General features: G+C 33.3%; 1 protein-coding gene across 1 annotated transcript; it reads right to left on the reverse strand.

Annotated features, from left to right (window-relative positions):
- Nucleotides 1-5126: 5126 nt before the first annotated feature.
- LOC123538852 (heat shock 70 kDa protein 12B-like) lies at nt 5127-14284 on the reverse strand. The gene is made up of 5 exons (XM_045323255.2): nt 14170-14284; nt 8951-9247; nt 7730-7948; nt 6776-6908; nt 5127-6518 (listed from the first exon to the last, which is right to left on the reverse strand). Exons 1-5 carry the CDS (start codon nt 14197-14199, stop codon nt 5428-5430), a joined length of 1770 nt encoding a protein of 589 aa, XP_045179190.2. The 5' UTR covers nt 14200-14284; the 3' UTR covers nt 5127-5427.
- Nucleotides 14285-17664: the final 3380 nt, after the last annotated feature.

Here is a 17664-nt window from a genome sequence, read left to right on the forward strand (position 1 = left end):
AAGTCGCCGGAGAACTGTCGGCTAATATTTTGAAGATTGAAATGTTAAAAGGCTAATAAAATATAACTGCTTTTGGGGTGCATTGCATGCTTGTGAAAACCCGAAAAAGAAAACGTCGTATCTTTGATGAAAGTTTACCAAAACCCTTTACAATCTTTTTATTTTGTTTACAAAACACACGCTAAGCCTCGTTCTGAAGGGTGAACACCACCAAATCCGGTTATTCTTTATTTCATATAAAATCCATTTACTTCATAACGGTTTTTCGACATTTTCTAGCATATCAGATGTTTCGGAGACATATTCCCGACATGTATTAACGAAGCGTTGGCACATTGTCTCAATATGGGGAACGTTTGTATGTAACACTACGATAATCCTTCAATGCGTATAAAAGTTATGGAGCAGAAACGGTTTAAAGATGACCTTCAATAGCGACATTGACATTTGACTTACAGGTACTAATCTACATATTGCCCTCTATACACATACCAAGTTTTATGAACCTAGCTTGGATACTTTTTGAGTTATCGCAGGATCCAGATTTGTAGACGGGCGGACGGATGGCATTTCTATACACCCGGAGTTCAGTGTTGTTATATTTTCTGGTCCTTTGGGATCATGGAGCCCATTTAACATATGTGTAATAGAGTTTCGCTTAAGCCGGTGCTAGGGGCGTGAGAGGTGTTGCACATTTCATTACCTTTCATGAACAGAGTCAATAAAACCGAGTCTGCTAGTATTATTCTTGGTTGCATTCTTTGCTTCAAAAGAATCTCTTTAAAGATTTTATTTCCAGGACAGGATTTGGACTATTCTTGCCTATTAGAATTGGACTTAACGGCTAAATGATTTTTAAAGTATTTGAATTTTTACTTTTAGAATAAACTTTGTTATTGTTAATAGTTGCTGGTTTGTTTTCCTGCTATCTTTAATATTTCATCTGTAATAAAACCATCGAAAGCTATACGTTTAAATTCATATTTTAGACATTTCAGCTAAATTGTACTAATTGTTTCTAATAAAAAAAAACATTTCTTGGATTTTGGGTACGAACTTCATACCAGCAGCTATCGAAATGTCGTTTGATATTTATTAGTTTGTAGCTAATTCGTCTCAGACGATGTTCCAGTTAGGTAGGAGATCTAATTTACTTTTACTTGCCAAAGAAAGATAGAGACAGCACGGACACGACATTTCCTGATTCCCAAGGTTTATAATAAGTAAGCTATTAGTTGCAAATGATATGATATTTTCAGATATTTGAGGGTCCGAGCAGCGTTCTATCATTTGACCTCCGTTAACTTATAACAAAACCCTGTTAGAGACCCGAATTCTATCATACATGCCTGAGGCTGCAGACCGAGAGCCAATTTAGGAATCTCACGTTGACAACCACATGTTAAGTCAGACACATGTCAATTAAATAATCTCGCATGCATGGCAAACATTTCAGCGATGCTGCAAAATTACTCTTCATGAGAAATGAAAGTATGTTTCGGAACGAATAAAACAAAAAAAAAAGAATTGTCTTGTGAAAACAGATCTGAGAAATAATGTACACATGCCTAAATAATAGTGTTCGGGCTGGAGTGACCGTGATAGGGCTTGGTAACAGACACTGATAAACTGAGATTGTCACCGAGAGGTAATGAAATGTGCAACACCCATCACGTTTCCCTAGCACCTACTTAAGGTGTAAACTATTATGGAATAGAATAATGAACAAATTGCTTGATCGCAAAAGACTAGAAAGAATATCAATACTGTACAGGGCGGCTATTTGTCATGCTGGCAAATCTTCCTAATTATCACTATTACACACTTTTCTTAATAGAATCTATATATATTATGTAAGATCATTTTCAGGTGACCTTGAAGTCCATCGTTATTTCAATTGCTTGCTTCTCCAACTAAAATTACTAACATAGTTTTCACCTTCCATGTTAAAGAACTAGTTCTTGCCTACCTAGCAGGAAAAGATAAGATTGTATTGTACGGGTAGTAGATCATTTTATCCATTCCCTAGAAAGAGAAAGAATACGCGCGATTTGTGTCGTCATATTATGACGTCTTTGATTATATGCAGACTTTCCATGTGCGAGGGTTTAATTTTCGCTATATTCGCCCGAGGCCCTACATTTCGCGGAAATTAATCCTCACTTAAATTCACTATTAATATAACTATTAATATACATGTAATTCAAATTCATGTAGGATACTATTTTTAGAATTTCGAGAATATTTAATCTCGCGAACATTTTAAAATTTTCAAATTCGCAAAAAAAGGCTTTTCATTTTACAATGTACCTCTTACTTGGAAAACACTGTCTTACACATATAGGCATGATTCTTATAATCAAATCGGGGAATAGGGAACTACAAAAGACATTCTACATTCAAGTAAGAACGGCAGCAAACATTTGTGTGATTTGTTTCTGACTTCTGAATATCAATAATATTAATTTTCTGTATTTAAACATCAGTAACCTAACTTATTCTTGCTTGAAAATATATAAGAGTCTGTGGCCGACAGAACAAGCTCAGATAGTGAGACTAGACAAGCCCTTCCGCATAAAAGAGAGCAGAAGATTTAATGCCAGAATATAAAAGTTCTGATGAAGAGTCATTGAGAAATAAAATCTACAAGGACACAACAATTCACAAGAATTCGGAGGGAATTTTTGAGTGCGTCTGTGACCTTGTAGTACCACCGGTCAACATGCACGTTAATAAATACATTCTTTGTTATTTTTGTGTCATGTCGTTTTCCAGAGCTTTTATGTGACTTTGGGCAACTGTAAACTTAAAAAAGGAAAGCAACATCTGTATTATCAAAACGTTTATTTTGTGTTGATTTATATCGTTTTGATTTGCATAGCACTGATTTAAAGAAGACACTGCTAACCAGTGAGACTGGTACTACATGGTACGAGTTGCTAATCTCTAAATGGAGATATTGATTTAGTCGTAAATATTTTCTTTTGATGGTCACAATGATAAACACAAGCTGTCTATGGGTCTAGTTAGTTCAATGATAACGTGTAAAATAATTTTAGTGTATTAAATGTTGAATTCATATATTATTCTTAAAAGGCGGATCAGTCTCAGATGTATCCTTGTCCTTATAAACAGATATCAACAAATTTTATTAATGTATTATTATGCATGCAATAACTTTCTTTGAATAAAAGAATTATATAAATAAAGTCCCATACTTATTGTTTTAGGTATTATTACCTAAACTGAGATTACGAATAATAGTGAAACCTTTTTACACTCAAAGGTTACACTTATATTTTCCTTTGATTATTTTGTAACAGTTTTACGACAGAGGGACCTTAACATGTTCAAATATCGTAAAATGGTACAAGGTGTTACAAATCGCTTGAATATTATCTACAGTACATTTGTACGTTGATAAAGCCGCGTCACAGCTTTTGACTTATTGTGAAATACAGGACATAAATTAAATCTTGATCAACATTTTGATTATATCGATAACCGAATTAACTAAATTTTAGTAACTAACACATCTAGTTGTACAAATGTTGTATACTGCTGGCATGCGTGATAATCACGTTGAAGCACAGTGAAAATAAAATTCGGTCTCAAGGACGTGAATGTAACTGTTTTTGGATTACAGGTTCATGCAAGACTTGCTTTAACTTAATGTAAACGCTATATTGATGAAATTTTCACTCACTAAAGCACCTTCTGTCTGATACTTTTTTCTCTCTGCATGTTGGTATAAAGATACAAAGCATACAGAGAATGTCAATATTCTGAAGGAAACATTTTTTAGTGTTTTAATATAATATGCAACATAGTTAAGTGAATTACCAATATATTTTTTGGTTTTGTTGGGTTTAACTTTGGACCGATATAGGTCGTATGACGACTCTCCAGCTTTGATAGTGGAGGAATACCCCAGGTGCCCTTCCATGCATTATTTCATCACAAGCAGGCACCTGGGTATAACCACCAACCTGCCGTAAGCCAGCTGGATGGCTTCCTCACATGAAGAATTCAACGTCCCGATTGAGGCTCGAACCCACATCTGTGAAGGGCAAGTGATACGAAGTCAGCGGCCTTAACCGAGTATACACAAGATAAATCTGAACAAATATGTATTTTCGTAAGAGGAATCGCATTTGAATATACAAAAAACACATAGTATATATAAATACTTTCTAAACAACACCGATACCGGTATTGAAGATAAGATCAAGCCTGTGCTAATTAGAGGACCCTCAACTCTGATTATATTCGTGTTTGTCTGTTCCCTTTGTTTCAAATAGAATGCAATACAATTGTTTTAAATTTCGAGGCCTTTAGCACACAGGCGATAATCAAGCCTATTAATTTATTTATAAGAACAACTTTAAATATAGAAAATATCAACAAAATTGGAAAGTATTTATTTACATGGAGATGTGATCACCATTGTTTACAGACTGAATTCAAAATTATTAGAGAAAAGACAAATCAGTATCAAATGTCGGGAGGGTGGGCGAGGTAGGCTTTGTCGTTAAAACATTGGGTAAAGAAGTAAAGGCAAAGATGCAAACATTTAGGTTTTTTTCCAATTATCCTAAAGATCGATTTAAGTCTTTAGGGGCTTTATGATATGTTCTTCCAAGGTCAGCACTGCAGTGAAATACTCCCAATATACCAAAATCTATCAGGGCGACGTATATATACTACATTCCGCTGGAGTAATGAAGTTGCCATTGCAAAATTAAGATAGTCTAGTATGTCGGTTTAGATGTATGGCTAAATGGGTTGTCTTGACGGAACACCAAATATTGAGCGATATCTTCTAGAAACAGACTAGGCACACATTATTTTGTCCACGAAAGTTCCAGAAAAGGGTTAAAGCGTTTCCAATATAATCGTTATAGACCGTTTTTCTGTCATTTGTTGACATTTCGATCATCAATATTGCCATTAAACGAGATACTACCCAAAATAATATATTCTCCAGCAAAAGAATTACAATAATTCTCACATCCGAATATTTCAACACAATTTATTACTAAATACAGTTAGTATTTGACATGTTATTTGATCTTATTTTTGATACATTTTAAGCTTGATATGATGTAATTAAAACACTACATTAATACAACAATTATGAGAAGTACAAAGCAAAAACGAAAATATTAGCAAAATTCAACAACATGTTTGTCATCATGTCTAAAGCATATCATCGTTTGAAACAACAAATATGAGTCAAAATGAGTTAATTTTAATAGATCATAATTTTTAGAAAGAGTATACTCTGTAAATCATCTTTATAAACAAATGTTAATTGCAACAGTATCAATATGAAACGTGATTTGAAAATTAATGTTATTTTTATATATGGAGAAGTTTAGTAAAACGTATTGTCTATCGTGTCCTGATGAAGTCGTGTGTGAATCTCTAAATACTGCTCTCTGTAAGAACGACTCGTTCTATAATTTCATATTTTGTTGTCGTGTTGCGGGCTCTTATTTTCATTTCAGTTGTGCCAAAACTAAATGAGATGTCCGTACAATTATGCTGGAATTTATCAGCACTAAACTCGATTGTATAATGGCCTATATCAAAGCAACCTTCTTCGTCTGTATATTTTGGATATTTTTCCTTGGAAGCGACTAACTGAAGTACCGCCTTCTTCTGGTCGCCAGTGACAGGAAAGTAACCGGTATGCGATATCCATTCATCTCTTTTTACATCTTGTCCACGATGGGCATGTACTGAGAAGATATTTTTGACATACGCTTTTCCATTTATCTCTACTTTTCTTTCCGCTGGAAAATCTTTGTTGTATAAACGCGTTGCTCTTATTCCGTAGGTCATCTGTAATGATCTTGATACCAAGATAGATTCGTCTTGTCCATACATCACTGCACCATTCATTACTGCTATGTTGCTGTAAGGCGGTCTCCGCACATCTATCCTAGGCTTTTCTTTTTGTACATATTCTTTAATCTTTTCGAAAGCAAATTTCGAAGATGCAAACCCACCAACAAGAACGACTGTACAAATTTCATGGCCAATTTTCTGCAAATCATCTATCTCTTGTATGACATGACTCTTCACTTTCTGAATTGTTTCATCCATGATTTCGCGCAAAACATCTGATTCAACCTTCAGTCGACCTTTCTTCACTTCAATTCTTTTATTCCCACTTAATCTGATAGCCTGTGTAATTGAACAACCTTTCCCTTCTGCGAAGGCTGATAATATTTCGGCCGATAAATTCAAATAAAAAAAGTCCTTTTTAGGGTCAGTTTTATTTGCTGTAATCGATAATTTAGCGGCCTCTACAGATCTCCGGAATTCTACAAAGCAAAACGACTGTTCATCTGAAAAAAATCTCCATATTTCTTCTCCGAAAATATCGGATATCAGTTCATACATTTTTGCGTTTACCATCTCTCCGCCAGCATCACAGCCACTCGCCGGTTGGAGTTGAATAAATTTTCCTTTTTCAGCTACAAGAAGTGTCGTTATATCGACTGTACCTCCTGAAATGTGTGTCGCATTTTGAAATTTAAGTAAATCAAACTTGTTATAGCTGTTTTCGTGTATTTAATTGCTGATTCATGTTCTCACTTAGTTATGAAAAGCAATGGATTAGATTTGAGATTGCTCTAAAGGATATGTTACAAAAGTCCCCGATGTCTTTAGATTGTTACAGATACATTTCTGTCGTCTTGATTAATAATATTAATGGCAGAACAATATGTTAATATTATAGTTAAATCATCAATAAATACTTTACCTCCCATATCTACAATGACATAAGGTTTGCCGTTATTAAGTTCCTCAGAAAGTTTCGCATCCGATTCTGCACAGTAAATTCCAGCCGCCTCCGGTTCCAGTGCTATGGAGGTTAGCTCATGAGGAATGCCGGCCTATTAAACATAAAAAAACATGATGTCAATTAACTCACAAAGCCGTGCATTTTTTTAAAGAAAAGATAATACGTAAACAAGCTATCGCAATCTATTAAATTACTTCCAAGAAGTACTTTAACTAATACGCCTATTTATTGGAAACGTAACCGAGATGTCACAGGGTGAGAAAGAAATTTGTGCAGCCAGACCGGGACTCGAACCCGGGGCCTCGGAATACCGTTTCGATGTTCTACCGACTGAGCTACAGTTTTCGGGACTGAATACGACTATAGCACACGGAAACTGGACACGACACAAGGGCTATTATTGATAAAATCTATAGAACCTTTAGAAGCATTGGATTTGAAAGGCGAGATTAAGCGAGTTTTCTATTTTCTTCTTCATGAGCCTACTAAACTAATATTGCCAATTACATGTTATTCTTTTATTATGAATTTCAGGCGTTTCGACCAATACAATTCTTAGTTAACAAGGCGCGAAAGAATTACTCACGTATACAAAAATGACGTAATGATGTTTTGATTTTTTTTTTTGCTTTGGGTTTCAAAGCCGTTTTTCAACTTTTCAACACGATTGCAGTTATGTAACGGCATGCAGTTAACCTAAACAGTGTGCCACGATTTTGTACCAATACAAACTTGTTCTCCGCAAGTAACTGCCACATGAATCGAGCCGGAGGACGACTGGTCTATTAACAAATCAGGCTGTTAGAGGGATGGTGTATTAATCTAGTAGCCCTTATAATTGTACAAACTATTACAGGTATTTGACACTTAAAACATGTTTCAGCAAGGTGTAAAACCTTGAAACAGAATAACCTCTTCTGCTGCTTTCCTCATTATCTGTTTTGCACCTTCAGACCATATTGCAGGAACAGTTATCACCCACTTGATTGTTTCATTCAAATAAGCTTCGTTCCATTGTCCAATGTATGTCAAAACATTCTGTTTTATGCACCGTATTGATTGTCCAAACACATAATAGGCTGGTAATTCTTTACCTTTGTCTCCTCTAATCATCATGTTGCTGTGTATTGTCTAAAATAAAAAATACGTTTCATTAAATTGAAAATGAGTTAACAAATGCTAAGAAGACAAAATGGTTCTGTGCAAAAGGTTTTTGTTGGTATATTTCATTGAAAATGATGAAATAATATTATTTACATTACAAAACTATAATAGCTCTCCTAGAAGTTATCATATAAGATAAATGCAGAAATTCGGGACAGGACACTGCAGCTGCGCGATCGAATGTCAGTATTATTTGTTCATTTCATTCGTAGTACTGATACCACAAACAACATTTTTGTCTAAAATAGATTCTGACTCTGATTACTAGCTCATATCACATGAATTTTAACAACAGGGCTGTGACATGCATTCATTATTACGACCAAGAAAATGAGAAACGTGTTTGGTTTATTATTGCTGTCTTTCCTCAATTCATACATTAGCTCTTGGCACAATGTCGTTTTTTTAAACGCTACCAGTCATTACATATCCTAACAGACGTTACCGTTGATAAATTCAGCTTAAAATGTTCATTGTGTAATGAAACATTAGGGATAGAAATATAATTTATATTGCATTTTTCCTAAAATTATTCCCGTTATCAAACCCCAAAAGTTAACATTATTCATTGATTTATAACAGGTACAATAGTTTAGAATTGTCTGGCTGTAATAATTACCGAACTGCTGCTGTAGACTTGCAATGTCTGTTGAGATCAAATAACCATAATTCATGTTTAATTGTTTTCCTACAAGGCTCATAGTCAGAGATAAAAATTAAATGTAAAACGATTCAGAAAGCTTCATTAAAAATGCGTAAAAATATGGCAGACATGCTTTTTTTAAGAAAAACTTTTTTGACTGGTACCAGTCTATTATTGTATTGCTGCGAATACTGAGTGGTATGGACGTAAAGACTTTACTACTGGTAAGTTTGGGAACATTCAAAGTCTGACATGTGTTTTATATTTTATTTGAATATTTTATTGAAAAAAAAAAACCTATAGATGAATCATATTTTTTTAAATACCTGTTTTTCGTATAGCTGCATCTTGAAGTGCCTAAAAAAGTACCATTCCTCGAGGTCACCTTCTAAACCAATGTACTCATTTTCAGCATTTTCTCCAAAGTAGGCTACCGTATTTTCTTTACACTGAAGGTCAGGCTTTATTAGCAGACAAGTGGAAGTTTTGATTCTTCTGACTGCTTGTCCCCAGTCATTATTGTCATAGATATTAGATGTCTTTGATTGTTCATAATCTTTTCTCATTTGAAAGGCAAATCCAGATCCGCTGGTTCCAAAATCTATTGAGACCACCAAGTTTGGCTGAAATACACAGATATACTTAAGTCCGTCATTTTAATGTAAGTATAGGCTACATGTGAGAGCTTTGCAATTAAATGTTATTACATCTTGAAAGATAATGATAGCCAAACGACTTCAGACCAACGACTGGGCGCTTATACTTCGGGCGTAATAACTTCACGAGGACGACGTATACCGCCCGAGTGTTTGGATAGTGTTAAAACACGGGTTTACTATAAATTATTTTGATTCTAATATGCCCTTAATCTAAAGTTGAAATATAATAGCGCTCTTTCTTGGTCGCAACAAAAACATTGACGTCACCGCACGTTAACGTGACGTCATTTTAGCGTATGAGTGTTTTAACAGAGAAAAACATCTTAAAATTAGATTTCAGGGACATTTTTACTCCAAAGCACAGCTGCCCCATACATTTAGCTGTTTAATACACTGGTAAAAATATATTTCCATTTTTATTATTCAATTTGAGAAACATATCGTTTTCATTTATGACACCTTTATAACATTATATCATTGCTGTAGGATTTCATTGTATAGGACTGGTAGTCTCCAATTATAAATAAAATAAAGATATCAACCCATATGCTGTACAGAACACGAAATGCTTTTGCTAGCCTACGTAGTATTGTAACTTGCTTTATATGTCCTTTTAGTGTCCCTTTATATTCAAATGTCACATTGGACATTTACTTATTTATCTAAAAGGTCGGAGAATACATACACTGTGGGGTAAAGTATACATGTAGCAAGTCGCTTAAATGTAGCCTCGAGTTTAATTCAAGGACACGAATCAAAGGCAAATAGTTAGTACTCTACACATAAACACATTAAATCATTATTTTCTAATGTAAACTTGCCACAAATATGCAATTAATTCAGTTCTTTCTTTAAGCGTTCGTATCTTATTTGAAAATGCACAACTTCTACCTGTCATTCTTTACTAACTCGCTTGATGCATTTCTAGTCATAAAATAATACGTAAATTTACAATTGTGTTTCTGTTAAACTGAACAAGACAAAAGATGTGTCTACCCACTTAGTTTTATGCGATATACGTTGCAGATTATTGTTTGAAACACATTTTAACTTTAAATTAAATATGTCTTACTTGAGTTGTATTGAAATGTATAAGTTTCATGTTTTTTTTTTTTTTTTTTTTTTTTTCAAAATGTACAGTTTTTGTAAGACCTTCAGTCCTTCGATAGAGCATAGTGTTGGGACTTTGTGTTTTAATAGTATTCCAAAAGACTTAGATATGTAATTCTTTCTTACTCAATCTACTTAACGCATACGTATAATTTATAACGCTGATATCGCTATATATATATATATGATAATTGTTCAATATATCACTGAACACTATGAAATTTAAATCTCTTAGAATAATGCACGATAAATTTTAATTTGAAAATTGAACTGTTTGCTTCGTTACAAGATATTATAGATTCAAAAACGTTGCAAACATGAAAATATGTGACCAGTTAGAGAGCATAGTACTGTATACGTCATTATATCTACGTGGTCAAATGTTTGCATTTTTTGTGACGGCTTTGATTTGGCGGTGTTAAGATTTGGCGCTATAGCTCTCAATCGCTAAAAAAACGCTGTCAAAAGATCGGCTACTGTTTTTCCTGACAATCATAATGACCAATTGTAGGTATGCCCTGTCGATTAAACAATTACAAATCATATTGTCGTTATCGGCATAGTCTGTAAAGGTATCTGTCATTATTCAATTATGATTATGTTATATTATATCAATACCGTAAATGATTCTTATTGAAAAGTGTACCTTCCTGAATGGCTCTGTACGCCATGGCTAAATACTACTGATATAATATTGTAAAGGCTATTATATCAAAGGTATCGTAAACACAGTAAGACGTCCTGTACGCAGCATTTATAAGTTAGACGATTCACAAATCAAATGAAGTTGAAATAAAATGAAAATGTCATATTACACAGTTTTTATCACCTATCACAATAATCTCATTAACCAATTGTACATCTTTAATCATATGTTTGTTACGTGTTCACACCTTTCGCATTTGAGATATCAACATATATTTGACAAGTTCAAAATAATACACGCGTCAAGAAGCTCCCCATTATGAAGATCAATGATAAAACGACAATGCTTTCTATATGCTTTCTTTCTCTAAAGAAGTAGTGTGCGTCTCCATAGTAAACGAATAGATAACGACATGTAGAATCCGTCAACAGAATAGTCATTGCCAGCTGAACCCGCAGTAGTTGAATTATCTGCGGATGTAATTAAAGCGTGGTGCACATAGCTGGCGATGATTAAAATTGGCGCATTCGTTGTTGACCGCCAATATTGCCAAAATTAAACCACGTCAATAAATCTACGTATACTTGGGCTTTTGAAGACTATCTATCCATACAAGAGAGTGAATAAGTGGTAAATGAACTCAAATATAAGATTCCATTAAACTTATTACCAAATATTCATAGTGAAACTGGGTTGCATTGCAATAAAAGTAGAGGAATCGTACTAAAACGACCTCCAGCCGCAAAGGTTTCGGTTATTAACTAAAGCCATTTCCTTCGTTGATGTCAAAATTAAATTTATTAAAAAGCCATACAATATCACGCAAAATTAGCTCTAAGATATCAAACTGCAACACTTTCAATATACAAATCTGTCTTTGAAACATTTAGGAGTGCAGATGCCATTTAGCGTGCGAATAAACAATTGCCTACTGATTGGCAGTTCTTTATTAGACATTTTTAGGAAGTTAATATCTCGGTCAAAGTGGTGTACCCTTTCAGTTAAACGCTTGATTTACCATTAGATAATAATATTCACAGTCAAATTGTACAACAGTCTTCATAACGATCATGAGAGCCAATCGCCAATTCGTGTCCTAATAACCAGCTGCTTACAGGTAGGCATGTGGTTATTCGCGATTTCAGAAAATCAGATTTTCAGTCGACAATGATACAGTCATTCACTTTATAACTTGGTTTGTTCTTTAATATAATAATAAAACCTTTAAAAATAATCAAGAGTCTTTACAAATACCAGGTGAGCTAGTTGACAATTCGCGACATGATTAAGAAAATCCTTTTTTCAGATATAAAATTATGAAAGCATTTAATTCAACATTAATTTTTTTCTGACATATCAATATTTAACAATTCCAATTCTAGTATGTACATCAATCTTCGAAACATTTATGAGAACCAGTTGCCAGTTGGCGTACGAATAACCAACTGCCTACTGGTAGGCAGATTGTTATTCGACATTTCTCGGAAAATCAATTTTTCAGTCGAATGTTATTATTTATACTTCCACAGTAGGCAGTTCGTTATTCACACGCGAATTAATTTGCAAATGGCTCTCTGGATCTCTTTGAAGACTGCTGTATACATTTAAAGAGTTGAAAATTAACAGCTAAGAGCAAAACAAGTATTTAATTGAATGATTTTATCATTTTTGACTGACAAATTGATTTCCTTAAACTTTGATTTTGCTTGGTAGACTTAAGTTAGTTTTACGTTATTCGCAGGAATATCCTTGATCAAAGTGATGTCCTTACAGGATGATAGGACTATATATTCTTAATTGTGTTAAGTCAGAAAATGAATTGTGATACTTATATTCTGTCATATGTCCAAATCAACATGAAAATTCTAAAAATGATATAGATAACCTGCGAACTAGTATCAAATCGATCGCGCCATGTTCGCGGCTAGTGACGTATATCTTGCGAATACTTCCCGAGAACTGGGTATGTTCCGGCCATGTTCGCTGCATGTTCGTAGACTGAACATCTTTTCGACCATTTTGTAAGTGTCTCCTGACTGTTTCGAAGACTTATCTATATATCGAAAGTGTTGGATATTTATATAAAAGAAAACAGCTAAATGTTAACTTGAATGTTTTTATTCTTTTATATCTGAAAAAAAGATTATCCGAAACGTTATCACGAATTGGCAACTGACTCACCTGGCCCTTGCAAGGACTGCGGAATGTAATTAAAAGGTTTAATATTAATACTTAAGTACAAACTAAGAATTACACTGAATGATTTTATCATTTTCGGCTGACAAATTGATTTTCTGACATATTTTGAATAACCAACTGCCTACCAATAGGCAGTTCTTTATTCGCACGCAAATTGGTGACTGGCTCTCATTAATGATTTGCAGACAGAAGTTTGTTGAATATTGATATCTGAGTGCAAAGTTTTAAATTAAATTTGTGATTTGATGCCTTAAAAGAGGAAGTTTTTTTTCCAAAATTTGAAATACCAACTACCTTCCGGTAAGCAGTTGGATTCGTGTGAAATGAAAACTGATAAACCTTTACCTCAAAATTGATAACGTATCCTAGGCTGTGTTTTCCTGCGTTAAAAATGTAGTCGAACTCGCAAATAAATTTTAAATAACCAACTTGCAACTAGTATGTAGTTAGTTGTTCGAATGTGAAACTATTAACTGCTTACCAACTTTACTGTCATCTTTTTACGAATTTTATATTTGTTAAATCTTTGCTTATAAAATATCGGTCGACTTAGATTAGCTGTGAAAATTTCCTTTAATCATGCGGAAACTGATAAAAAAACAAAAGTTATTAAAATTAAGAGGTACAATTATAAAATGATTTGTTTTATCGACCACTTATTTACAGCCTATAACGACAAAAAAATCTATTGACCCCACAGAAATATAGGAGGTCATCACGTGATCACCTTTTAAACATTGAAAATGTTATAATCTTATGGGAGGTATAACAAGAAACAAAACTCTAACATACGGCAATATGTTTATGTAATATCCATGTTTCATAGTTATGTTAACTCAAATTAATATTGAAAATACAGCTTTCCAAAATTAACTGTTTGCATACCTCGTAACATAAACAAACATAGAATTGAAAATGTGTAGAAACCTACCTTAAATTCTGTTAAATCTGCAGCCATCATTGCCCTTTCAAATAGTTCGAGCTAACAGCCTTATATATTAACTTAATCAAACGTATTTAACTAATATATTAACAACACACTGCTTTTACGTTATTTAATAGATACTGTTATCTCATCGTCCTATTTTTGATCGTTCTTCTGTTTTACCATAACCAATTTTTTTACATAACATTATATGGTTTATTCCCCGTGGTGTTTAAAGAGCGTGTGCCTTAAAGACAGGAAATCACCAGGTAAAAAAGCTATGTGATTGTTTTTAATTCAATGAAACTTAAACATCCTGGAAAGCACTGTGGGTGTAGTCTTGCGGTTCTTTTTTTTCCAACAGATATTCTTTTCTACTCCTCAGTTTAATACAAAAATAGAGAGACATTATCTGTTTACTTTTGTACCGATAGGATATTGCACTGTGGTCTCCTGTCACTATGCATGTCACTATGCATGCCTCATACCGACTGCTAATGAAAGATTTTGTATGCATAAAGTACCTCAAGCCAACAGTAAGAAGTCTTACTGACAAGTGTTAAAACGTATTACCCAATTAAGTACCAAATATATTATATCAAATTAATATCATATGTTTAACAATGATCTAGACATAAAACTTAAAACTACTTAAAATGATTTATAACTTTAAGATTTATTGATTTCAGGAAGCTATAAAACATTGAAACATTTCATGCTGCTGGTATACATACAAATATTAAAAAAGCTAGAACAAAAACTTGTTCTCCTTAAAACTCATTAGGTTGTTCAAACTTGATAAACGTCACATGTTGAGGTTACATGTAAGGATAAGCTAAAGATATTGCATTCCGATGCTACACTGTAAGGTCATCTTCAAGAAAGTTGTGTTCAAATAATTAAAAGGAAAAACAAAACATATTTCGGAAATTTTCAGCCGTCAAATATTATAGATTTTAAAGTGATCAGTCAGATGGGACCGTTTAACTCATGTAAGCAACTTCGTTATTAGAGCTAGAGTACAGTTCTTGTTTTACTCAACATCCGTTTACAGGACAGAGAAAGCAATAAAACAGTAAAGTGGTTTCAGTATAAACTGGATTTAAATTAGGGGAAATTTGCGATTTTTTTTTAATTTTCAATAACGCTTACTGCATGAAAATCTAAATGGAAAATTTTGTATCTAATATCAAATAAAAGTATCATATCTATTTCTTTGTTATCCGTTTTAGCACCTGTCACCAAATTGCCAATCGTTATAAATATTTAATCATGAGCCAAAGTCCATAGTAGCTGTACTTACCGTTGTCTGACCACCTCGCCTCCAAACAAAAAAAATATATATATTATTTATTCCTTGCGCAGGTATAAAATATATAAAAGTTTAATTTGCAAGGAATTAACAGCAGTAGACTTCTGTGTTTTTTCAATTACGATATGTGTACAATTGAAAGCGCTTGCAGTGAAGAATTAAAATAATTGACAAAACACAGAAGTCTACTGCTGTTAATCATCAGGTCCATTTTAAAGTTTAAAATCTACTATTTTCATATTGTTTCCAACGCAAATTGTTGAAGTTGATGTCTGCAGTTTACATATCTTGAACAATTAATTTGAATATACAAAATGCAAAATGGGTGCTATAAACATACAAAAAATATAAATAAAAAGGTTATGTTTCACACTTTTTTCCGCAAAGAACATCTGATTATAATTTTTAAGCCGAGAGTACATGTAAAACTTAAAGTTTCATTCTCAGTCCATACAATATGCAAAGATTTTTAAAAGTTTCAAAAGTGAACCCATATAGAGGTTTTTCGGAAGCAACCAAGAAAAATAAAAACAGACTTGGACTTTATTTGAACTTGATTATGAACGGATATCGCCCAACCCCTAACACTAATTTTGAGCAACGGAACTTATTACATGACTGAACTGAACTTACAGTATCAGAAATAATAACAACTACAAAAAACTAGGAAAGCTTGCTCAATATTTTATCATGAACTCTATTGGACAGCTCTCAATAGAAATATTAGAAGATTTGATAGAAACGTGTAAAATTCATTATATTTTACCAAAATTAACTGCATAAAGTAAGCTCTCAAATGATAGTATATTATGCCAGTTTCAGATTTTTGTATCACTGGATCTCTCATATCATATTAACCAAGCCTTAACCTACATAAGCAGACATATTTTTGTGGTCCTGTGTATAAATGTCGGGATCAAATATGAGTACAATCACGCAGTGTCCTGAAAGATAATGGATACTAACAATATCAATTTTATCTCGTGTACTTAAGGATACCTCTGGTTACATTTCTCACATACACGAACTATTTGATATAGACTATCATTTATTTATAGAGTGCAAAATCATTATCATTATGAATACTTATAATTTCAGATTTTGAACATTTATTCAGTTGTCATAAGTGATATGAATGGATATTTAGAAACTGACCTATGGGAAACTGTAACTGGTTGTGCTTGAGAAAAAGGTAACAAAATAGAAAATAGTATTATCTGACGTGGTAACATACATGCATCTAACAGAAATTCTAAATCATTGAACGCAGTTTATTATTTCATTGATTTCTGTGATTGGGTATACTGTAATTAAACCTGCATATATTTGATAACTACTGTACATCTAAGATTAAGCACACCCGCTGTTACCTTTAGTATACCTTTTACAACTAAAATGCGATCAGTTAGAGGCGGGTGGAGTTAGTTGCGTCCGATGTTCTCAATGCTTCCATGTATTCCACTGCTTCTGTTTCATTTGTAAACCTGTAGTTTTTAGGGGAATAACGATATTAAGTATTCTATTGTCTAAGTATAATCTTTTGACTGTTTAGCAAAACTACAAGAGTGATTTTACAACAATGGAATGCAGCAATTTTATCATTTTTGTAGTTGCTAGAATAATGAAAATTTTCTGTTAATGTTTATCTAAATTAAATTTGAGATGATAAAAGTAGCTTACTAGCATTTGAACCACTCTGAAGTTAGCTCCCAGGAAAACCTTGTATCACCTCATATGTGAATCTGTTAACAAATCAGTCTCGTATCTGTGTTTAAAGCGGTGAACTCTTTACCACAAAACAAACATTCTTTGTCTAAATTGACTTAATGATTGAGGAAAACAGCTCAACTTGATTATGTTTCTTTGTTTCTGTCTTATTGCGTAAGAAATTTTGTACGAACAAGTGTTCTAAGTATGTAATCTCTAAATGTCTAAACATTTATTATATTTTTCAAAACTGCAGAATACTTCTGTAGCAGATAATTTTCCATTTACAGTTCAAGATGTACATGTATAATGACAATATTAATTATATAATTAATCATTAGAATGACAAGTATTATTGGTGGTGGATGGAGGCTGCGTTTTTTGTTGTTGTTTTAACGTGGCTCGTCCTGTTGGATAGTCATGTGCACGTCCACGTGCTGCGGATAGAGATTTGGAGAGAATGCAGTTTTTGAAGCGTAACT

Source organism: Mercenaria mercenaria, chromosome 18 (genome assembly GCF_021730395.1).
Source record: "Mercenaria mercenaria strain notata chromosome 18, MADL_Memer_1, whole genome shotgun sequence".
NCBI lineage: Eukaryota > Metazoa > Mollusca > Bivalvia > Venerida > Veneridae > Mercenaria > Mercenaria mercenaria.